Genomic DNA, 25,539 nt, shown 5'->3' on the forward strand with positions numbered 1-25,539 from the left:
AACCTGGTTTGAAAGCCAATCACTGCTCTCTTCATTGACAGGAAAAACTTCGCTCAACCCTGATTTTGGATACTGTTCGATCTTTTAGAGATTTTGTCTCCCGTTTTGCGATGTGAAGGACAGTGAAATGTAGAATTTTTGCCGATATTAGCATGCCGTGAAGTCCCGCTTCCTTTGATTTTACAAAAAAAGTCATTATGACTAGGATTTGGGTTTCCTTGATACTCTACCTTATTTTGGGAAGTGCCATTTCAGGTAAGACAATTTTACAATTTCTTCTCCCTAGACATTTGAATTCAATTCCTTTAGAAATATCATTTAACGCTCATCGGTGTTTTGAAGTTTTGATGGTCCAATCGTAACCAATGTTAGCCTGAATCGTGAGATAACACGCAGTTCAACCAATAGCCAATTCCAATGATTCTCTAAGAAAGTTCGATGCGAAGCACTCGATTCCTGTAGACTCAAAGTCACCTGGGTCAAATGGGACCTTTTGAGAGTGTATAATTAAGTCGTGCACTTCAACAGAATCCGTTTTCCTAAGTGCAGTCTCACTTACGTTGTTTGTTCTTCAAAGGACGTGACTGGTGGAAATCAAGGGTTTTTTGTGAGGTACAATAGGTATCACCTCGGAACCAAATGACGAAAAAAAACTCGTGAAAAAAGGACCTGATTTCTTTTAAAGAAAGTTTAAAGTGATTCCTTAGAAATTGGTCAAAGAGTTGAGAAAGATTGCACTGAAAAACGCGCGGGGGATACTTGTTTGCGGTGTGCGAAGCTTACGAATACTGCTATTTATGCGCATGTTGACAGTTGCAATTGGGCCTGGCTTCATTCTCTGGTTTACTTCCTTAATACCAGATTCATTTTGGACATGTGTCGTGCCTTTAAGTATTTCGCCCCCTGTACGATTGAATTAAATTGCCAAAGTTCTCATGCATATACGCTCTTGATAAGTTTCTCTCAATTTAATAAGATACAGTTCTTATTAAGACAACTTAGTAAATATGGGGACCACCGAACTCAGTAAGGAGAAAATAGTTCAAGTCTTGGAGAATCTGTCGTGATTTGGAAAATTATCTTTTTACCTGTTAGAACTTGCTGATGACTAGTACTATGAAATTCGATACACGTCAGAAGTACCTTGCTGAACTAAATTCAGCGGGCTTGAATTACTATGGTTTGGAAAAAGACGAGACATGGTAATTTCAGAATCCACTTAAGATATCTGGAGAGAGGATCTACGCACATCGTTTCACATATCAGTAGGTCGCTAGTATCCTCGAACGCAATCAGTTAGTATCATGCAACAAGTGACTGTTCACTGCAAGTTACCTTATTAGCTACTGTTTGCAAACGCCGTCGGGCGTGAGTTTCTCAACGTTTCACATACTTACGAACACTAAAGCAGTCCAAACCGCGGCTTATGATCCGACAAGACTGGAAATTCTTACCGATCATAGGCTAATTAACAATTATTCTGCGAGGGCGCGCCGGATATGAAGTGAGAGGAGTTGGTTATGAATCATTTTATATCCAGCAAGCCAGAGTAGAATAATTGTTTTATTAAAAACTCCAGGATCAACAACTCTTCTTTTGTGTTCCCGGGGGTAGTATTGTCGACTAAGGCATCGATTTCTGCCTCAGTCAATTCCGGTCCAAAACGGCTTTTGTCGGCCATTTTTTCAGCTCGCTTTATTGCTGACGCCTTCCTTGACCATATATATAAACAAGATGGAATAATCATGAAATATTTAGAATAGCTCAAAATTAACTTATATTTTGAAGTGACGTTTTCGACGACGTAACCGTCGTGGTTTCTTTAACTCCCTAATAATAAGATATACAGGGTTGTTTTGGGAGGAATTTGACATATCGGTTTTCATCGTAATTCACCAGTTCAGGCGATGAACAACGGTTAACTAAAAAACGTGTTCCTGTTAAATGATTAAATGGCTGAAATAGAGCGATTTTCAATTGAGTATCATAAAACCAAAACCAAAGTAATTACTTTGGTCAATCAAAAACGACGGAGACAATCCAGTAAACCAATCAAAACTCGAAGTAATTACACGTGGCCGACACAAAGCGAGGCAAAATGGCTCGCGCGAGCCACTATTGCTTTTGGTTTCACTTCTGATCGGTTGAAAAAATGGCGCGAGAACTTTGAACCAATCACAGAGTGAAGTAATCATAAACCAAAGCAATTCGCTAATTACTTTCGACACTCAATTGAAAACCACTCTAATGAAAGCGTGATTCGTAGAAATGGGATTTTTGTTAGCACTTATTATGGGCAAAATTTATCAACTCATTAACTCAATTATAAGTGCTAAATTATCAGAAATAGAAAAATAGTTATTTTCGCAAAGGCAATGTCATTTAAGAGAAATTGAACATTAAATGGTAAAAGGAAAGTGTTCTTCACATCAAACTTCCAATTTTGTTCCCAAATCGTAGACAACTTAAGTATCGCCGTCATCTGCACTTCAAGGCATTCAACTCTTCTACCGGCTTGTCACTTGCGATAGAAGATGATGAAATTCTTGAAGTGGACTGGAAACGGAACGAAAAAGATAACGAAAGATGAGAGACCGTCCCGAAAAGGAATTTATCTATGGTGATCTCAACAGTTTCGATCATCATGTCGTACATTTATCATCACATTCGGTCTACATTGTTGACCTGGGTCCAAGCACTTTGCTAATCACAAGCAAATTCAGTGCTTTTTCATCATCAATTCCGTATAAGTCAGCGTGTCAGCTAATCGAGATCCCCTCCCCCCCTCCCCCGGGATCGAGATGCTTTTTGCAATAGCTTACCTCTGACATGCTTTTTAGAGAAAATTCTTTAACGTCGTGCCACAAAGTTTGTTTAAACGACTTCCTTGCTTTTTTGTGTCGGGAGGCAACTTGCTACTTTGCTTGTTGGGAAATACACTTGGTGGTTCGTCAGTCACCATGGTGGGAGTGAGCCGCAGAACTGTTTTACTTGCCTCATCATACGTTTGTTACCCCTTTTTCTTTTAATTTCGAAGCTGACGAAGTCGAGCGCAAAGCAGATGACATGGCCAACGCAATAGCACAACAAAACGAGAAAGTTGAAGAAGAAAGCAACGCCATGGAAAAAGCCATTGAAGAGAAAGGAAAGCAATTAGATACAAAAGAGCAGGAAGACAAATTTGAAAAAGCAAGTAAAGAGGTTGATGCCGTGGGAGACACAGCCCAGAGCCAATTTGAACAAAAAGGTGATTAGGAAATAGGGATAAAGCCGTTATACTAACGCTTGGAGCATGTATAAAAATATTTTCTACAGGGCCCGCTTGATTTATGGTGTGCTTTCCGATGGCCATTAGCACCCATACAAGGCGGCATTTCGGCTGTAAAAAATCATGATTTTTGCCTAGAATGTCACGATATTTACGCTGTAAGAATTTAAGTGCCAGCAATTTTTAGCCCAAACAACGCAACTGGCCACGCTGATTTAAGCATTTCTTTTATCATGTACACAGCCAACTTAGTTGCCAAACTCGGGGAAGATGCAGACAACGCCATTGAAAGTCAAGCCAAAAAGGTTGAGGCGCTGAGTTCCAAAGCAGATCTGACAGAGGATAATGCCAGTAAAATGGTGGAGGATACTGGTAAGATAAAGTTGTGAATGGTGATCATTCATAGCTGTCATAACGTTTTACTTACAGGTCGTTTTCACTTTACGTCATCGCCACCATGTTGGTCGACGAAAACAAAAGATCTCTCATAGCTCCTTTTGTTTGTCCACCTGCAATTGTACATTGCATCATTGTCTGTGCCTCTAGAAATTGCTTGCAAACCATCTCTATTTGTGTTTAGGCGCGTGATAAGGCGGACATACAGGCAACTTTCAAAAATACTCTTTGTTTGTCACCTCCAAAATTTTTCTATGAACCATTTAAGTCCCAAGAGAAACTGGAAATAATGCTAATGCAAAATTTTGGAGGCCAAACAAAGAATATTATGGCATTTTTGAAAGTGGCCCAATTGAATGCATCTGTTGGTTTGCATGTAGAACTCTGTGATGATAGTGTTTTCGCTCATGTGACTAGCAGCAATATTTGCGTACTAAAACAAAAGGAATAATTTGCATAAAAATGGCGTTTAATTCCCAAAAGAATATTTCACTCCTCAAACATGGCCGCTCTTTCTTTGTTTCACTCCTCCAAAATGGCCGCCGTGACGTCATGTGGAAACACTCTATTTCAGATGAAAAACCTTAAAAAAAATGACCACAACCAGGTTTTCTGAGCCCGCGAGACTGAGCACCCCCAGCAAACCATTGTTTCAACGAAAACCGCTGGTCAGCAACCTGGTTCTGGTCCTTGCTGTCTAAGGTCTTCCATTTCAGATATGTACAGAAATGTGCGTAATTAGATGCACGCTGATTTCAATAAGCGTCACAAAATGTCCCCTTGCTCTTCACAAAGTGCCCTCTAAGCTCTGCCCCTCAAGCAGAGATAAACATCTGCATTTACTCTAACCCCCAAAAAACTAACTTTACTCACCTTATTTGATCCTTTTATTCCCAAGTTCGAAGCATTCATTCTCCTAACTAGTATCATAGATTCCTTTGTTGGGTAGCCATGAGAATTTGGTGTTATATCAAGATCACACCTTTTAAGCTGATAATTATCTTCATTTTAAATACATGTTTCACTGACTTTTCATTGAAATTGTGAGGAGAATTTACATGCTAATTACTCCTGGGAGTCAAACGCTTAAGGAAATAGGTAGCAAATGCTGAGACTTTACGGAAGACTTCGTATTGGGCATCAAAACTGGGCGTGCATCTACTAACGTGCATTTGTGTACTTGTGCAATAAAAGACCTTATTATATGGCTGGTGTTTGTAGCCAATATAACGCGCGCTCTGATTGGCTAATTGTGACTGAAATGCCCACGGGCCGATTACGGGTTTGCAAAAACAAAGCAAAAAGTAATTAAAAAGCCATATAATAAACTACTTACTAACCGAGCTAGTTCGAGCCGTACTGGGGAATATTGGCCCTCGGTCGTTTTTGTACGGACCTTGCTGCGCTCGGTCCATACTGCCACGACCTCGGGCCAATATTCCCCAGTACGACCCTCGGGCTCGGATAGTAAGAAGTTAATAACAGTAATCTGTCCTCAAATTTGTTTGACGTGTTCGTTCTTAAGATCCTCAGACACTTTCATAAGCATCGGAAAAATTCCGAAATTCCGAGTTCTGCCTTTGTTTTGCTATGGCTGTTCAAAGTTATCTTGGATTATTGCTGTTGCTTGGAGTAATTCAAACAAAAGTACAGCGACTCCTTTCATAGTTTCTCTTCATGTCTGAAAGTGCCCCTGTGACCAAAAAATCAATTATTATATATTGCTTTGGATTTTAAAACTATGTTAACTAAACACTAAGCGACCAAAGTTTTAAGCCTTGATAATATGCAGCAGGGGAGTTTTGGGCTTTCAGACTTTTAAACTCGCGTTTTTCATATATAATAAATGCATTCAAACTAGCGAGCCTTTGACCCCACTTTTCCCTGGATCCAACCCTCTGAGGTCCAATCGGTCAGTTTTGAACGTGAGTAATGGCGGACCGTGAAACTTACACTCAAAGTAAAAAAGGCCTTTGGATAAAAATCAAAGCTCAAAATTTTGCCAGCCAGGTGTTAAGTAAACACACGTTCAAAATCTGACAAAAAAGGAAGTGATTTTTTTTTTATCACAGGGGCACTTGAACCATCCGCTAAAGACTAATTGACTAACCGGCCTATAGTGTTCATGGAAGCCTTAGATGTTCTACTATGAAATTGTTGAAACCTCACTCCAAAAGGTTTAATGGAGTAAACGTGTTTTTGGATAAGAATCACTCATTCTTGGCAATAACTTTCTTGCTCTTCTTTTATTCTGTGCATTTCTTTGTGGTGATTACTGATGTAAACGACGATGACGACTGTCTTGACGTAACAACGGAACACTCTTGCAACATGAGACACGAGACAGACAAAGCATTTGCGATTTAAGTGAAGAAAAATAATATTGGCTGATTTGGAAATCACGAAGAATGGCGTTTGCGTTTTTGAAGTATCTTTTATTCGTTCAATTATTTTGTTTCAATCTTCATAACGTCACGAATATCTTAAGTATAAAGATAAGCAACAAAATCAAAAATGTTCCAGAAAATAATAGCAGTACTACTTCCCTGGTCCCAGAGGCTTTTCTTGAGCCGAGAGAGAGCCGCGGGGCGGTGAAGACGAGTCCCGAAGCGGCGAGAAGAGAAAAACCTGTAGTTACCTTAGACTTGAATCTCACTTTCATGCGGACGCCAGGGTCAGGATCTGCCCCTCAGGCTCGGATTGGTTGGTATGTTTTACAAACACGCAAATCACTATTATTGGTTCGTTTGACTGGTAATTAAAAATACCGAGGAGACGCGTGATCGCTACGTTGCCATTGGTCTCCTTTGTAATTATCAATTTGACGCGTTTGACAGCTGGAGTCTGCATGAAAGTGAGATTCAAGTCCAAGGTAACCAGAGGTTTTGTACTTCTCGCCGCTTCGCGTCTCGACTTTCCCTCTTCGCGGCCCTCTCGCGGCTCAAGAGAAACCTCTGGGACCAGGGTACAATACTGCTCGTACAGAGGGATTGCTGTGTTCAAATACCCCACCCCTTTGGAAGTTAGCCATCCACCCCCACCCGCACTGTGGGGTGGCCATGGATATTTTCTGCATTCACACACAATATCGGGGATATTACAGAGATGAACATTAAAATTGGCATCAGCAATGAAAAGTCCCACTCTGCAATAAATCCCTTAGATTTGAAGCAGTTGGTTCGACATATAAACTTACCCGACTTTTATTTTCAGTTCACATCAACTGAAACAAGTTTGAATAACATATCACTCCAGTAGTTTCCAAGATATTATTATTGATTTTGTTATTTATCTCTATACTAAAACTATTTGAGACGTCATCAATTTTGATTCTATGAGCAGCTGGACATCGTATTATGACGATAAACATTCATTTTGAAAAGGTCGTGTTATAAAAAACTGAGTCCTTTTATTTCACAGGCACTTTAAAGCAAGGTATGAAAAGAGGAAGAATTCAACCTTTCAATACCACCAAAATTTCGATTCATTTAGTGAAATTTATTTCCCTAAGGATAAAACACATTTTTTTGCATGATCTCCATCTTTGAAAGAAATCGATCTACAAATTGTTGGGAGTCCAGTTCACGAAGATTTAACAGCAGCATGTTGCAATTTCGTATTCCGTTGCCGCCAAGAAATTTGTGGAATCAGAGTCTCCTCTAAAATGCTACTTATTTCGTTCCGGTTGATTTATGAAGGGAAGCAAATCGAAAAGGCAACAGACTCTAGAGCAACAAAGTCACGGATGAGTATATCCTACACTGTTAAAGTTCCCAAAGAACCACCCTCTGCCCAAATGTTAGAAAGAGCAAGGTATTACGATGATTACGTCAAAGCCTATACGCCAGAACAGAAGACATATCATTGGCCTGGCGAGCAAAATCCTCCGGGATTCTACGACGTTCAAGAGGAAACAACAAGTGATATACGCCCAAAGCCGTTTCGCGCGGATGACGTCAAAGACGAACACGATGGCATGGCACATGACGAATATGAAGTCTCACCCGTCATGCGCAGTAACCCTAAGAAGATGACCTTAATGCCCCGGTTTCCACTTCGGTTCCCACATCGTAAAGAACTTACAAAATACCGTCGTCATCGTTTTAAGCCATATAACAGCGGACCCGAGAAGGCGCTACTGATTCGACCAACTTCGAAAAGTGACCTGGGCTTATTTGTGTTGCCAAGCGGTGGATCGCGACAGTTGTCTTCGGATGATATCAAGAATCAGTTTGAGGATGACCGGTTGTTGAGAAAGGCAGCCAAGCAACCGTTGAGCAGTCAAGAAGGTAACATAAATAAATCATAATATAAGATAGAAAGAGTGTATAGATACCAGTGAGCATGTAACACCTCAAAAAGGGTTGGCTTAAATCAATAGAATTTGTAGAAGAACAACAACTTTTGCCATAAATTACGGCTCTCTCTTTTCTCCACAAACCTTTTCTGTGAAACACAATTTGTCAAATGGTTGTAATTTTAAGTTATGCGTCTTTTGTTGCCTACAGTAACATCCCTCAATTAAGAACTTTCCATTTTAAAATTTAACCTAAACAGGTTCTTACATAAATGGTAATTAACAGAAATTTAGGCTATCTAGGTTTTTAAATAGGTTCTTATTTTTTGAAGAAAAAAATCACGTTGTAGATAGCAGAGGTTAGTGGTATTCAGCCTTATTCCATTTGAATAAAAATTAAATACAGAATTAAAAAGGTCACATAAAAATGACTATAATAAAGTAAAATCGAAAGATCACATGAATCTTCAGAACATAAATCAATTAACCTTATTTGCCAAAGTGTCTTATTTTGTTAGGCTCGATTTCCATCGCTCACTTGAGTTCGGGTATCCTCCCCGAGAAGAGACGGCTGGACGCGTGAGCGATAGATTGTGTCTGTGACGTAAATTCGTATATAATTTATGCGAAGTTAATAGTTGCGGGGAAGTACCCTTAGACATCCCAAAACATTAAACCGTCTGTGCTAAGTTTCTAGATGATACGAGCCTGAGTTTGTGGTTAAATGATCAATGTGAGTTTGAATTCAACCGGCGAATCATCAACAAAATCTTCGTGCCGCTTCAGCTCTACATGTAAGTCGACCTCATCGGCCCCCTTGTTTTACCGCCAATAAACTCAGAAGTAATTCCAATCGATCTTGAGGAATTTTACTTGCTCTTACATTATCGACGTCTGAGAAAAAAATTGCAATAGCAAGGATTTGAAAGCCGTATTTTTGACGTTGGCGCCAACTAGAAAATTAATTGAAGTTTCCGAACTCAGGTGGTATAAAACGATACAATCCCCATTCTCCAGCTTCTCGAACACTTCCTGTTGTCGAAATCGTGGATGTTTTCTAATTTGAAAGCATTGTAAAGCTCGAACAGGCCGGGTCAAAGAACACCGTCGCAACCAAAAAGTGAAATTTATGCTGGACCGATTTGTGCAGGCGAGTTTCTGATTGGCGGAGATTAACATTGGCTCACCTCACGCGTCCAGCCGTGATTGCGGGAGTGAGCGCTGACTCATTTCCCGAAACAGCGGTTGGTAATCGAGCCTATATATTGTTAGATTTTAGAAAATGCGAACCTGTTTCAAATTTTAGGGTCAAAAGGCTTTTGTTTAGACGGGCTCCAACTGACAAATTTTAGGCTAACAGGTTCTTTAAAAATTGGTTCTTATTCATGGGGTTTTTACTGTATTTCAAATGTGCACTGCGGTTAAGGAATCAACTTTAGGCAGATGCGAAGAAGCCTGAAAAGGAATCTGGCACTGAATGAGATTCGAACCTATGACCATGCGATTCACTGAGCTTTCAGACCATATTGAGGCTCACCAAGAGAAAATGAGGGGACAGAGAGGGAGGCTCCCGGTCCAGCCCTTGGGATATGTCATGTCCACGAAAGTTATTTCTAGACGAGCGGAAGTCTTTTTTCTAGCGGAAGTCTGTCTTCCGGGACGTCCGCATGCAGGCCAACCTCGGTCTAATGTTTGAAAGAAAATAAATATTCATCAGCCTTCCACGTGCGCCGCCATTTTCTCTTTTCACTAAGAACCTGTGAGCGAGGCAAGACTGCATGCGGACGTCTGGGAAGACAGACTTCCACTAGAACAAAGACTTCCGCTCGTCTAAAAATAACTTTCGTGGACATGACATTGCCCGGCCAACGTCCTGCGCATCCCTCTCTGTCCCCTCATTTTCTCTTGGGCTCACTGTTCGTGTCCCGTAAATGGTGTTATTATGAGAGAAAATTGGGAGGGCCAGGCTGGCGCAATGAAGAGAGTACTCGACTCGACGCAATGTGTGGGTTCAGCTTGTTGATTCTTTCCGTTAGTTCCCCTTAGGTACTTCCCCCTAATAACGAACCAACAGTTCGTCATTAGTTGGGCATCTTCACTCGATTATGTACTATGTAAAAGGTCTGTATGTTTATCATTACTATTTCATTGTTACACTATAATTATAACAACTTCTTATGAATATTCATCGTTACTCTTAATTAAAGTTTCTTGAGTAATTAATTATTAATCAATATTTATATTAATGATAGCTCAACCTTTTATGCGCAGATGGGGGATTAGCGGATGAACTAAGGGCAGGCGCTCAAGCAGAGAGAGATATGGAACGACAATGGGCAAAAATCAACGCCATTGGAAGCCCCGAATTAATTATGCACTGGTCTCACTCCGGCGGTAAGCTGGGCACTATTGGGAATCAACAAGTAAGCGTAGTGAATCCAGGATTGGTCGATCTGCTGCAGACAGAATACCCAGAATACCCAGAGAAACCAGGGGTCACGACAAGAAATTTGCAAGGAATCAATAGGAGTAAGATAAAGAAGAAGGAAACTGTGTCTTCCAAAACAATTAAGTGATAAAATAAAAAGACATTGAATATAAGACAGGCAAAAGCTTGGTATTAACCTTTGCCTCATTTCTATAGCACCAAGAGAAAGTAAAGAGACGAAGGGGAACAATGTTCAGGACGAAGAGAGATGAGGTAAGAGAACGGATCCCCCATAAATGGGCCTCTTGCAATGATAATTTTTTTGAAATATAATTTTAGGTACACAGCTATTTTTAGAGAGCCACCTGATTGGCCAGTTGTAATGACGTAAGGAAAGTTTAAAGTTAGGCAGCATTGGGAACGAGAACTTAAAATAGCTTTGCGAAACTAAATGATGGGGCATGGTGATCCGTTCTTTTACATCATCCGCTCTTGTCAGGAGCTATGGTCTGGATATATAAATTTGACAAAATCGGAAGTCCATAACCAAGAAGTCTCGATTTGCGATGGAATGCGGCCCATCAGTTTTCGATATGTTTCTTCCTTTATTTCTTTTATAAATCATCATTTTTCCTTTTCGAATAAGTAAAATGTATGTGCCAGAAAACTGTTTGTTTTTTTTTGGCTTGCTTTTGTGGAGGATACTGCCAAAGTCTGATTAAGGAGTACAAGGCCCAGTTGTGTTGTTGTTGTTGTTACCTGATTTAATGCAAACTGGCAAAAACAGTAGCTAGCTTTTCATTCATTTGCATTAGGTTCGACACATGGAGATTTTGGCATTTGAACTACGGCACCTGAGAAACACACAGACCTAGGCCTTATGCGACAACGAGTTACCGTCCTCCTCCGCCCGTCCTGTTGCGTGAGGTCTCTATTATCTATTTTTAGGACGGCTACTGCTCGACTGTTTCGGCGGGAAAAAAAAACGTGGCAGTATTGTGTTCTTTGCACGATCCATGATTTTGCATAAAGCACGAGCATTCCCTCGTGCGGCTTTTTGGCGTTGTGGTCATCAAGCCCAATCTGATTGGGCATAATTTGGCTGGACACGTATTCTAAATTTAGATGATAGAGTAAACTGATGGGCCACGGCCAAATTATGGTTAAGGGTTGTGATAAAATTCAGTTTCTCTTTGACACACGCAACTACACGACGTCATAGAAACCCATGGTAGCACAACAACATGGCATTGTGTGTGTAGAGGAGCCACTACACACACAATGTCGTTTTTCAGTCTCTTGTGATCAAGCGTACCCACTGGGAAACAAACCTCTGTGTCATCTGAACAAACTTTACCTAGATTCATGTATCCCGAGTGCCCGTCCTGGCATTTTCCTCTTTGTCACCCCTAAACAAGCACATGGGAGTTATATGAAGCTTGGTTTTTCCTGTGTTGCTAGCACGGTGTCCTTTAATTGCTTCCATACAGTACGTCCTCAAGAGAGGACGAAGTAAGTTAACTGATCACCTTTCCAATGATAGTTTTTAGGTCCCAGCTATTTTTAGAGAGGCACCTGATTGGCCAGTTGTATTGATTGGGAAGGAGAACTTAAAATAACTTGCGAAGCTAAAAATAGATTTTAAAAAACTATGATGGAGAATGGGGATCAGTTCTCTTACCTCATCCTCCTTTGACGTCCCACAGTACCAAATTCCTTGCATTAAACGGAAGCTAAAACAAAAAGTTGTGCTCGCTAAGACTTTTTATAAAATAACTCAGATAGTACGTGTGCTCTCATTGGTAAATAGGTGCGTGTGCACGAGAGCGTATGTAAACGTGGTTTCAATGGTTGCCACTTCACGCTCTAGAGGAAGGTATTTTATAAAATCATTGGAAGCCCTTTTCCCGTACATGTTTGCATAGCCAAATCTCAACGCGACAAAGGTTAGAAGAATTCAAGACAGTTATGCAAACCCGAGATGAATTATTTGGCTATTTTCGCAAAACGAATGGTTATAGTTAACTTAAAAGGAAAGGGACGTTTCTCAGTATATCTGTTTGCTACTGACCCTTGACTCTTTTGGCCTACATGAATCGCAACCTTACTTAATATTGTAAAAGACTCAACCGCTAAAATCCACAATCAATGTAAAAAAAAAGGGGATAATCTTACGAAAGTTCAGTTCTTTTTCCAACCTTTTAGCGTAATAGCTTTGACCAGTAAACAGTTAATGGGATTTGAACTACGTCATTAACAATAAACCCAATCAAAATGATGATATAACTCAAATCGCAAACCAAGCCACTACATAAGTTTATAACTGGTAAAGCCAGGAATTTAGCCACCAAGATGTTTACTTATTTTTGGCTGATTTGTGAAAAGAAAAAGAATCCTCTAATGTGGCCACACCACCAAGAAACTCTCACGATAAACAGTAACCGCCATAACCGGGACGCTGTGACTACTACGACAACAACAACGACAGCAAAAACAGCACCAATGACGCACAACACCTTGTATTTTCTCTGTGATGTTCTTCGCTAACCATGCCTTTCGAGTTTCTAGATTTCTTCATGGAAGGATTGTTTCTGATTTCGCGCATCCTTCTCTTTGATGTTGTGCACCCTCAGAAGCTGAGTAGTTCTTTTCTCTTTCTCGGTAGCCAATAACTTCAGCCTTATGGGTTCTTTCAATGACTTAGAATAAATTTTACAGAATTATTTTTGAAATGAAAATTGACTCACAATCCTCCTCCACCGAGAAAATAAAATGGCTTCATCTGGATTAAAATAAATGCAACACTTAATTTGAGAATTATCGCTAGGCTAAGTCCCAGTCAATTTTGCAAGCAGACACCATTTTATTTCCAATAGGATCATTGAAAATGGAAATCACTGCAAGGAAAAGAAATTGGCCGGGTAAGGTGGAACCCAGCAGAGTGGTGGTCTTCCCTGATTCTGCTGTCCGTGGCACTGACACCACGAACATGCAGATCAAAGAATTCCACCCAAAGGGTGGCAGAGGAAAATGGTTAGCGGTTCACATTCCCGATCGAATGCCATATCCAAGACGTAATGTGAAAGTCATTGCTTCAAGAAAGGCTGTAAAGGATTTACACAGGGTCGTCGGTCCAAACAAAGCTTCTCTTGCTTTGGAGATTCAATCTCTTCTTGGAGTTAATGAAGACACATTGAATCAAATGATAAGGCAAGGAGAAAAGGAGAATGAGAGAAATAATGACGAAGATAATGATGAAGATTATGAAAAAGATGGTGAAGCCGAGGAAAATGATAATGACGATGATGATGATGATGACATAGAAGATCCTTTCGATGATGAGGATACATCAGCTGACTGCGACAATCCTGACAACACCGACCTTAAAACGGACCGCAAGAATGTCACCGCTAAAATGTGCAGAGGGAAGAATAACGTAGGAAGGAATACAACGGATGGATCTGGTTTAGAACATCAGTTGAACGAAGATCTTGGCATCAAAGATGACCACAAATTAAATGTTGAGCAACCAGAAGGCTTTGAACTTCGATGGCAAGAAATTCTCAACAATTTCAAGAATTTCGATGCTAAAAGAAAGAAGAAAATTTGCAGACTGTTTCGGATTCAAAACGATGTGTGCCAAAGACTAAGGCAAAAGCGGAAGCACTACTTTCGGAGAAGGCTAAAGCACTACCTTCTGCGAATGCTCAGGAAGTTTTTAAACAAGAACAAAAGTGACTTTGAAGACTACCTCAGTGGCAAGTAAGTATGCAATTGAAGTCTTAATTGATTGTCAAAAAAGTTCTTGGGTTTGACTTCCCTGGCCACGAAGACCAGTAAAAAGATTCATTACGCCAAGATAATCAAATCACTTGATGATTAACGGCTCAATGACAACATCGGTGAACTGTAATTGTTGGTGTGGTCTGTCATGTTACGTTGCTGGGATCTAGGTAGGTTGTTTTTGAGTCTGCTTTAAAGTTTTTTTTTTCTTTAAGGTTTTCCCCCTAACCTGAGATGATCATGTACCCAAATTAAGTGTTTCTGTTCTTCTGCTCCACTGTTTTGTGTTGGTCTTGATCCATTGCTTCTTGATTCAAACTTAAGCCCGAATTAATTGTTCGACTGGGTGGATATATCGTTAGTTTGTTAGTTGGCGCAAGTGTTTTTACCTTTTGAGCGAGCTTTTCCCTAAACAAAAAAACCTAGATCCCAAATACTTCCAAGGTGCCAGTTTTGCTACTTAATTTAAACACTGTATTTGAAGTTAATGACTATTCCGTGGGTAAGCACTAATCTAAACTCTACTTTTGTACTCAAAGACTGAAGGATGCATTAACAGGGAGATTAAAACCATCCGACGATGGTCTTTTGCACATTTACGACCAAAATTCAGGGAAAATGACCATAGATGATTACTTAAAGGATCTCAACGATGGAACGCCACCTCATATTGGTGGGGGAGGAGGGAGTGATAATAACCAGTTGCTCCTGTCGCAGACCACAACCAACCCTGGCATGCTTCCAATGGATGACAGTCCATCGAATAGCGGCGTTTTTCGAGTGACGCAACCAGTTAATTCAAACAAATTTGCCGAGGCGGATAATCAAGATGATAGTCCTCCAGACGCAGTGTCCGCTCTTAATAACATCATACATCCTCTCTTAAATGATCAAGACAACAAGTTGGACGAGAAGCTGCAGACAAAGATATTACAAGAAGAGCTAGGTGAGACGAGAGGCTTGCGTTTAAATGAAGTCCAAAACTTTTACTAAAGGCGATTCTTTTTAATTACAGATGAAAAGTTTCCATTATCTCTACTAAATGTAAAAGTTGGAAAAAGCACGTAAAGAATTCTACAGTTACTTCTTCCTTCTTCCGAAGGAGAAGATGAGCAAGATTTAAATGTATTCCAATTCTAATTAACAATAAGATTGCTAGCCGAGTTTGAGTTTGTTACCAGATAGACAATTACACTAGTTGCATTGGTATTTGAACCCTGCCATTCAGTTATTACCTGGTTTTAATGTTTTTCAACTCCGAAGCACCGCCATTTTTGCTAGCCATCATCAAAAAATTTACAAAACTGAGGGGAGAGTCAACAGAAGTACAGTTGTCTTTGAAAATCCGATGCACCACGTGTTTCCCCAATTAGTAATTTGTGACAAAATTATAGAATAAACATCTTATGCAATTTGTAAATACAATACCAATTAACCTACCGTATCACAAAATGGTAGGGAGGTGCGGTGGCCTCATGGTTATTGCGCTCGACTCCATCGAGTGGCCCGGGTTAGGGTCCTGGCCAGGGACATTGTGTTGTGTTCTTGGGCAAGACACTTTACTCTCACGGTGCCTCTCTCCACCCAGGTGCATAAATGGGTACCGGCGAATTTAATGCTGGGGGGTAACCCTGTGGTGGACTAGCATCCCATCCAGGGGGAAGTAGAAATACTCCTAGTCGCTTCATGCTACAGTAACCGGAGATAAGTGCCGGCCTGATGGGCCTTCTAGGCTCGTTGCCGACTTCACCTTTTATTACAAAATGGAATTGAGAAAGTTTACATTTTAGGGTCGCCATAGTTACCTTGTGATGGCTTTGCTTAGCGATTGGCCAGAAAATCACTGTCATTTTCCTAAGCGACCAGAGGTACACACTTTCCTACTTTTGGCTTCAACTTCATGTTTCAGTTTCAACTCGATTATTTTTTCTAAGGAAACGTGAATTCTGAGCAAGAAGAACAAGAGAGGCAGAAGATAAAGGACGCAGCACTCAACAATCGTCTTATGTACATGTTCCAACTTCAAAACCTTGCTACTCATAAATCAGCTGTAGCTTCGCCCAACAGCGAGATTGGTAACCAGCCAATTAGTATAGTAAATCCTCACCAGATATCTCTTTTGCAAACGGAACTTCCCGACAAAAACCCGGATTTACCTTGGATGGATACTAGCCCTCAAAAACCGACAGCTTCTCGGTCAAGGGCACGGCCGAGGATTAGACCATTTCAATTGCCCTTAAGAAGCAGAATGCGATATAGAATGAGACCGAGGCTAGTGGGAACGTTCGGATTGAGCTGGGCAAAGGAACAGAGAAGGCCAACTATTAGAAAGCTGTTTAAGTTGCATTCAGGAACAAGAAAGCCAAAATACTCTATATCACTTCAAGAGGATAGGAATTGAGAGATTAAGTTCATCATCATTCCAAGCTGTTACAGAGTTAGCAGCTCTGTAAAAAAAGCTCATGGTAAGAGTAAGATACTGAGGAGATAGGCAAGGTGACTTAAGAATGAAACAGAAGCTGGTCAGCCTTCCGGTGCATGTCGAGCACCAGTGATTAGTCATTGTAAATATTTAGGTTCTACACCGGATATATTTTTAATAAAACACCTGGTCTGCTTTCAGATTTTTTCAGAAGAGCAAGAAGAAGTTTTGCAAATAGAGGATGTGTCCTGGTTTTTACAAATATTGTTTTTGTCGTTTGAATATGCCAACTACTTGAACAACACAGGGGGCCTTTGGGGCTAGTGACATGATTACGGAATAACTTTCATTCCGGAACGAGTTCCGTTCCATAAGCAAGTTCGTACCGCATTCACATGACAAAATCGATCTGCTCCATGTTTTCGCGCCAGACAAGAAAACAAAGATGACGCAACTTTCGCGTGAAATATTATTGTGCATGTTAATGGAAATAGCTGCAACGGTAAGAAACAGTTTGACCATACTATACGCTTGTTAAAAAGGGACAAACATTAAGATGTGCTATTTACACAATAAGAATGACATACATATATCATGTGGTTGTACATGTACATCAAGAGTGTTTTACATACATCACAATTCGCCATATACTAATTACAGAAAGATATCCAAGTATGTTAAAATGGGCAGTCTTCTAAAAAAATTAAACCAGTTTCAAAGAACTCTTCAAACCAAAAACAAAGTTAAACCACTACGTATATTTATATTTTGGACACTGACTTCTCCAATGGATAAAGTTAGACGGCCTTGTATGGCGCTATTCACCGGCCAAATCGCTATCCAGCGGATAACTCAGTTGGTTTTGACAACGTTTTTCTGTTGAATTGTGGTTTACCCGGTGGATAGCCTAAAACTATCAACCTTTTGAACAACCGTCGGTTCAATTTCGGAGGATTTGAGGGAATTCTGAAATGTCTCGGCCTCAGAAGGAAACACTGCGTTCAGCACATCCGTCCAAAAGCTCAGTTGCGTAAAACTCATTGGATACCTTTCATTGAGCTTGCTGGGTTGATCGCTTTCTCACTTACTCACTTGCTCACTTACTTACTTACTTACTTACTTATTGAGCTTAGCTTAGTTATGGTCCCGGTCCTAAAGTAATGACGATGATAGGCCCGTCGCTTTTCTACTGCGTCTTCTGGTTTCGACTCTGGTCTTGAGCATGTCCACGCCTTGTTGTTTTCCTGCACGAAGCTGAGATCGCCAGGCTCGACGATCCTGGGCTGACTGATACCAGGACTAAGCGGTCCTTTTCAATCTTGTCTTAGTACGTTCATACACGATTCTTTGGGCTTTGGTGTATTTCATTCGTGTTGTTCCACATTTTTAGTGGATATTGTGACGTTCCATTCCATGAAAGTTTAGTGTGTTTTCTCACTAGAAGACGAGCAAATTGTCTTATTATTTGGTAGACTAATGTAAAATCAAGATAAACAATTCCACTAGAGTTGCCCGACTCAAATTCATAAAAGATGGACTGTTTTGCTTACTATAACGAGACTTGTTGTTTATTAACTGCGTTCGACATTAGAAGGCAATTTCTAATCTTGGGTATCATGTGCATGGGTGAGCTTTAGCAATGTTTCGTTCGTCTGCTTTTTCAGCGCCATCTTGAGTTACGTCATACGTGCATAGATACTGCATATACGCAAAGTACGATAGCCTACCTTGTTTGTATGAGGCAGCGTTTACACGAACGCGGCTTCACATCGCCACGGTTTCATGACTTCGAAACCGCGTGAAAATCGATGCGGTTTGGAAGTGTTTATACGGAACTGTCTTCGCCAGAAAATCCAAGTCGCGATGGTATAAGCGAGCGCAGCACTACGTGCTAAATTTTGAATTGAACAATGCAAATTTTGCACCAAATGAAACCGCGTCCGGTAAGCGCTGCCTTAGTCAATACTTGCATCGACCGCGCTAATTTCTTACTAATAATCCTTCTGACAATTTCAACAAAATGCAGATTTTCACAAATTAAGTTTTTGAGACGTTATCATCTCTTTACTCTAAGCTTTAGATTTTTAGCCACCATCCACAAGCTTCACATCTATCCGTATTAATATTTTTGATAGTCGTTGTTTATATATTAAATCCATCGTCTCTCATCTAGAGATTTCTCCAACGAACGCACTTCACAATCAGTGATTAATCCTATATTTGTGTCTCTTAACTTGTCATAACTTATCATGGAACTTTTCATGGAGTATGCAAGCCAACAAATGCGCAAATAAGGCAAACAGTGTGCTTGGATTCATAAGACGAACGGTGGGTACAAAAAATCCTGAGTTGTTTTCGAAACTTTATAAGAGCCTAGTACGTCCTATTCTCTCGTACTGCTGTCCAGTTTGGTGTCCGCACCTTAAAAAAGACTCTAACACCTTGGAGAAAGTTCAACGCAGGGCATCCAAATGTGCCCTTGGAAGTATTGGGCAAGACATGCCCTACGAAGAAGTCTAAAGCTCCTTAAGTGGCCAACACTTAAACAAAGAAGATTATTTTCGTGGCCTATCAAGTGTTATAAGACAATAAATAGTCTTAATGGACTAGATTCCTCAGCATTTTTACGTTTGCACATGATCTTAGGCCCTTAAGAGCTAATCACCCTTTTAAACTTAAGTTTGCATCCACAACTTTAAATAGTTTTAAACATTCTTTTCTTATACGCATAGTCGATAAGTGGAATAGTCTACCGAAGGGCATTGCTAAGGCGGAAAATTTGAACACTTTTAAGAACAGACTGAAATGTCACCTTGCAAATTTTTCTTGTGAACCCTAAATTCTTTTATTATGTGACGTATTATATATTTTTATAGTTAGTACTTTAAACAGTTGTAAATAATTATTGTTTTTAATTTATTTTGGTATCAGGAGATAAACTAGATAGGGATAATCTCCTTTATCTCCTTCACTTTCCTATGGATTTGTGAATAAACAGTCATCATCATCATAATTATTATTATTATTATTATTATTATTATTATTATTATTATTATTATTATTATTATTTGACTTCACAAGCTGACCAACCCATCAGAAGAAGCCAAGGGATTCGAAGTCCACTTCAGCTTCTTATTGAAACTATATAGACATCGTCAAGTCGGTATTAGTTTAAGGACCACCCCTTCAGACTTAGATGATGCTTTGGAACCTTGTTTAGTTTCAGTTTGCCATATCCGTCTTGATAAGGGAGATGTCACGTTAGAACCTTGCGTGATTTATCACGCACCGGCTCGGTGCACACATTCGGAATATATATCTTGACAGTTACCCTCAAGGAAGAATCGCGTACAATATAAACGACGTCCTAAGGAAGAACCAAAACAAGCTCAACAGCTCGGTCCTGACCGTTACAAAGAAAGACTGGTTTATTTTGTCACCCTATTTAGGTTAGGAGAGCAACAAGATCTCTAAACGCCCTTAAATTCTGCGTCAGTAAGTTTTACTCTGTCTGTTCTGTCGAACTTCAAAATTATTTTTAAGAACACTCGGCGCATAAAATTTCATCCCATACAAAGATCGCCTTAATCGTTAAGATTCCTATTTAATTGAACCACGATCGTCCCGGTCAATGTAGTCCTAGGAAGAACTGTTTTGGATCAGAGCATTACAAACAAACTTAAGGTAAACAAACGATAGCATAAACTTTCTTTCATCTCAAATTTCAAAGTAACTACAAGAGCTAATATCTTGGAGACATAACATTTACAGCTAAAATACATAGCATATACGGATACATAACTAAATAAATATAAAATATTTAAAGAAAAATTAATTCAACATAAAAGTGGCTATACAAAATGCTGCCCGGATTCTTATTTTAAAACCTGTTACCCCAGTCGTACGGATAAAATCACTGGTAGCGCATTCTAAAATTTAACTGATAAGTAAAGAAAAAAGAATTGCGACCATAACTTGTTGTTCTACGATTATTGAGACAAGAAAAGTAATCTACGCCAAGATCATAAGAAGAAGACCAAAGAGAAAAGTCATTTGTTTTTCATGTGCAGTAGCAGAAAAATCATTAAAAAACAGTCAGATTTTATACAGTAATACCGCGAATGCAATGTAAATCTAAGTATACTCTTACTTACATTATACCGTTCTTTTGACAAGAACAACTGACGAAAGTACTTTGTCGCGAATTTTCTATAACAAAAATGTGTTCAAATATCAAATATTACAATTAACAGCAGACACCAGGGCTACTCCTTAGTATCTGGCTAGAAATTTTCTTCTCACTTTTTCCTCTGGCCGCGCTTCAGCCATTTGATGAGGTCCAGTCTCGTGCTTTTCAAGTTGCCTCGTTTATGCCCAAAACAATTCTGGGTAATTTTGCCATTCCTTGACAAGGGAAGACCCCGATTCTCATTTCAGAGATTTTTCGGTAAGTGTCAAGCCACCCAGTCCTTCCAGCAAAATACCGCATCCATTGAAGTTTTTAGCTCTCAAAACTTACCTTAATTGTATCGGTAGGTCCTGGAATTCGTCCACAGAAAGGCCAGAGATACAACTTCACTCGTGAACCGCCACCTTTGCAACAAAGCATTTTAGGCGTCCCATTCTGCACGAAACCCTCCCTCACCTGTGTCTCCAGGAAAACAAATTTGCAAAGTTCTTACATCTACGTTTATGCCTGTACAATCAACTGAAATGTCAATTCCTTGTAAAAACCAGCACCTTTTTTGATAAGGTAGGTATCGGAGAGCCAGAACATTTGCGCATGAGCTGACGGAATGTTTGAACAAGAGAGAAAAATGCAGTACCTATACAATACAATACAATACATACTTAATTGACCGCTCCCCATAGGGGCTTTTCAGGGCCAATGAAACACAACGAAACAACAGAACACAACAACAATAACAATTGTTAAGAATCCCAACTGGCTGGAGGCAAACCAGTTGGCTATTTACAAGTGCAGCTGGGAAGTTGAACCAGGGACTACCAGGATCAAATACAACGAGTGGTCAGAGCGGGTCTTGAACCCGGGATCTCCGGATCTCAAGGCAAGCACTCTAACCACTGGGCCACACTGCCTCAACAACTACCTCCAGTCGTGGCGCTGGAGCGTCGTACCAAACGAGTCATCCCGGGATTTCGGCCCGTGCGATCGCTTTTGGACGCAGTTGGCCCTTCGCTGCTTTCTGCTACCGACCTCGCCTCGCGGAACGGCATTGAGGGAGGGATATGTCGGCCCCTAAATTATATGAGACAAATCCCACGCCTACTCACAGCTCCAGACCGCCCTTGTCATTACATTAAGCGAAATATTTCGATGGCTTATATATTCAAGAGAAAAGTCACATATGGTAAGTACTGGAGTCGCAGATTACAAAGTGTACACACGCGCCCTGCTGAAGGTAACATACACACATGCTTAAAGTTCATTTCGTCTCGAATTTCAGAGTAATTACAATAGCTAATATCTTGCAGACATTACATTTACAGCTAAAATACATAGCCCGTACGGGTAAATAATGAAACACGAAATATTTAAAGAAACAGCGATTTTCAAAAAAGCAGCTATACAAAATGCGGGCTGGATTCTCATTTTAAAACCTGTTAATTCATTCCGGTACAGATAAAATCAGGTAGCGCATTCCATAACTTAGCTGATACTGAAGTAAGAAAAAGAATTAAGACCGTAACTGGTTGTTCTAGGTTTATTGAGGAACAGAATGTAATTTCCGAGAATATCATAAGAACGGAAAAGAACGGAGAGAAAACTCAGTTGTTGTTTTTTTTATATGCGGTATCACGAAAATCCTTCGAAAACAGACTTTGTAGCATTAATATGAAGAAATGTTAAAAGGCACTTACTGCATAGAGATCATATAGAGTTTGCCTTTCGTAATCTGCAAATGTAAATTTCAGTATTCTCTTACTTACATTATACCGTTCTTTTGAGAAGAACAACTGACGAAACACCAGTTTTTGCTACAAGACTAACAGGGAAAAAAGCACTAACTTGTCGCGAATTTTCTACAACAAATTTGAGATTAGAAATAACAGCACACACCAGGGCTACTCCTTAGTATCTGGCTACAAATTTTCTTCTCACTTTTTCTTCTGGCCGCGCTTCAGCCATTTGATGAGGTCCAGTCTCGTGCTTTTCAAGTTGCCTCGTTTATGCCGAAAATAATTCTGGGTAATTCTGCCATTCCTTGACAAGGGAAGACCCCGATTCTCATTTTATAGCTTGTTTTTATAAGTGGCGGATCACCCAGTCCTACCAGCAAAATACCGCGTCCATTGAAGATTTTAGTTCTCAAAACTTGCCCCCGGGCAACCCAGGGGAACCCATGGGCTTGGTAGGGGATTTGCAGCAAAAATTTGCCCCGGAGACAGGGGCATTAGAGTGCTTTCGCCTTTTTGGCAACACTCCCTGGGGATCTACCCACGGGATTTGCTAATGCTCTGCTGTCACGAGGTCCAGCGGTAATTATTCCGTGGTGTGGCAATTGGCGCGGCAAAACCCTCGGGGATCCACGCACGGGATTTCACCCGATTCGCACGGAGAGTGCCGGGTATCACCCTTCAAAATGATACACAAATTACCGGGCATCACCCGTTGTAGTACGTACTATAGTACGCTGCTTATAGTGCCTAGTACTGTATAGTGCGCACTACAGTATGTACGCAGTACGTACTATTTCGGCTTGATAGCACGATTTCCTCATTATTCGCTTTTAATATATCAACTGCATGCAATTCCTCCGTAATCCATTGTCGAATGGTGCAAGGGGAATTTTTGTTTTCTTACTTCTAAAGCTGAGCTAATGGACGGTAAGTATTTAGTTTTGCTCTAATATTTTCTTTCGTGCTGAGACAGTCGATCTCGACCTTTTAACTCAACTCTGTCTACTGCCTTGTAAATTATTATAGTACGAAGTTAATTTTGTTGCAGGCGAAATGAACACCGTAAAACGATTTCATCAAAAAAGAGGTTCAAGTGAGGCATCATGATGATGAGAACACTTCTTCAAACAAGAGAGATTCGCTGCAGCCAAGCAACGATCGATGAATTCGACGAAAATGAACACGAGGATCGTAGAGATGCTCACGTAGTTACAAGTGAACATTCTGATGATGGTGGTGATGAACCAAGAGCATCTGCAACTCGTCACTATCAGAGGCTGCAAGGAGTGGAAGTTATGCCCACGTTCGAGCTAGAACGAGGGTTTGTTTTGTTCAAGCAACAGGTGTCATTTTTTTGAAACCGATCAACTTCAGGGCAAATACTATTTTGCGAATCTTGCGTCATTTCGACGCATAGTAAAGTTAACATATTTTCCTGTCGAAAGTGGTACTCATAACTTTTATCAAAGCTTTATATGGTTCACAATAATATCGGTATGTATTGTTCCTTTTGATCCAGATTGATTGACTGATGGCACCATCTACATGTACGTCATTCTTGCAATAATATTGAGGTCAATAATTATTATACAATTAACAATAATTATTCACTGACACTGAGGTGAATAATTGTTATAGTGATAACCACACCAGCTGAATAAAAAGTGAACCAAAAAACTCCATTGTTTTTGTAAATTATGTGGTTGGAAATTTTAAATCTTGTGTGCCAGAATCCATTTGTTTTCACTTCAGCTACTCAGGGTTAAATAGTACTTGGCTAGTCTCCTCCAAGTTAGGCAATCAGCGCATGTAAAGAGCACTATTCAGTTTTGTGGTATATACTAATTAACAAGTCGAATCAGAGGTGGCTAGTGGTCGATATTACCTTGCTGGTAAATATCAACCACTAGCCACCAACTCTACCGGTGAATAGTTGTTAAATTACTTTATACTAAAACAGTGAGATAATATAACTAATAATTCATTAATATTTATTCCTGCAACAATAACAATCTTCTTGGGGGCAAATCCTGGGCCAGTTACTCAGAGATGAATAGCAAAGCTTATTCTTTGTTTGAGCAACCAAGCAGAGCATGCCTTCAATGCTATCCACTGTTTTAGTATATACTAATACAGAATATTGGGCAAATGTATTCAACTCCAATTATTGAAGTACAAGAAAACAAACAGGCGCATGAGAATCATTGTGTGATGCATTAAACCAACCAGAGAAGTTATGAGTACAAAATTAAAGAGTATACTCTTTTTTTATACAAGAACGTCTAATTTTAGAGCTGAGGCTGAACGTTCTTACAGTGCGACGCGTCTTACCGTGGCCACCCAACAAACTTTCACATTTGACAATTACGTGTAAATACGTCAACTCAAACAACCCATTCAACGGTATTAAACTACTACCGTACGAACTTTGGAAGGAGGGGTGACTGTGAATCAAATTCACTCACCCTGATTGACGTATAAGTTTTAAAAAACTTTGTTAGGTGGCCACGGTAAGGCGCGTTGCACTGTAAAAATTTTTGCTTTGTGAGACTGAAAACGTTCTGGATGTTCTTAAATTTACGGGGTGTAGTTTTTCACGAAATCAATGCAGGCATGACCAGGAAACCTATCAAAGTGCTTGCTTTGATGGTGTTGAAGTTTAATATTTTGTAAAGATAATTTATAAATGAGAACTGCTGACATTATTATAACCTGAGATGTGTATCATGCAATAAGAAAACTATCATTATGTCATACAAAATATGCCCCAAAGTATTTGGGTTAATTTAAATTTCTTTACCATAATTTTATGCTTTCATTTAAAACACTTGGCTTATCACCTCTGAGTTAGGCAATCAGCGCAAGTGGAGATCACTATTCAGTTTCATGGTATATACTAATTAACAACCCAAAGTGGACGTGGCAGTTTTAGTATATGCTAATACAGAATATTGGGCAAATTAATGATTTCACACCTTCCCGTACGAAAATTCTGGGCGAGACGCGGGCGAGATTCGGGCCAT

General features: G+C 40.0%; 1 protein-coding gene across 1 annotated transcript; it reads left to right on the plus strand.

Annotated features, from left to right (window-relative positions):
• Positions 1-9: 9 nt before the first annotated feature.
• On the plus strand, positions 10-16,870 carry LOC137984581 (uncharacterized). Its single transcript, XM_068831751.1, has 6 exons — positions 10-255; positions 3,038-3,247; positions 3,512-3,640; positions 13,266-14,151; positions 14,712-15,118; positions 16,107-16,870. The coding sequence occupies exons 1-6, from the start codon at positions 198-200 to the stop codon at positions 16,571-16,573; spliced, it is 2,157 nt and encodes a 718-aa protein (XP_068687852.1). The 5' UTR covers positions 10-197; the 3' UTR covers positions 16,574-16,870.
• The last annotated feature ends 8,669 nt before the right edge of the window (positions 16,871-25,539 follow it).

The sequence above is a fragment of the Montipora foliosa genome, chromosome 14 (genome assembly GCF_036669935.1).
Source record: "Montipora foliosa isolate CH-2021 chromosome 14, ASM3666993v2, whole genome shotgun sequence".
Taxonomy (NCBI): Eukaryota; Metazoa; Cnidaria; class Anthozoa; order Scleractinia; family Acroporidae; genus Montipora; species Montipora foliosa.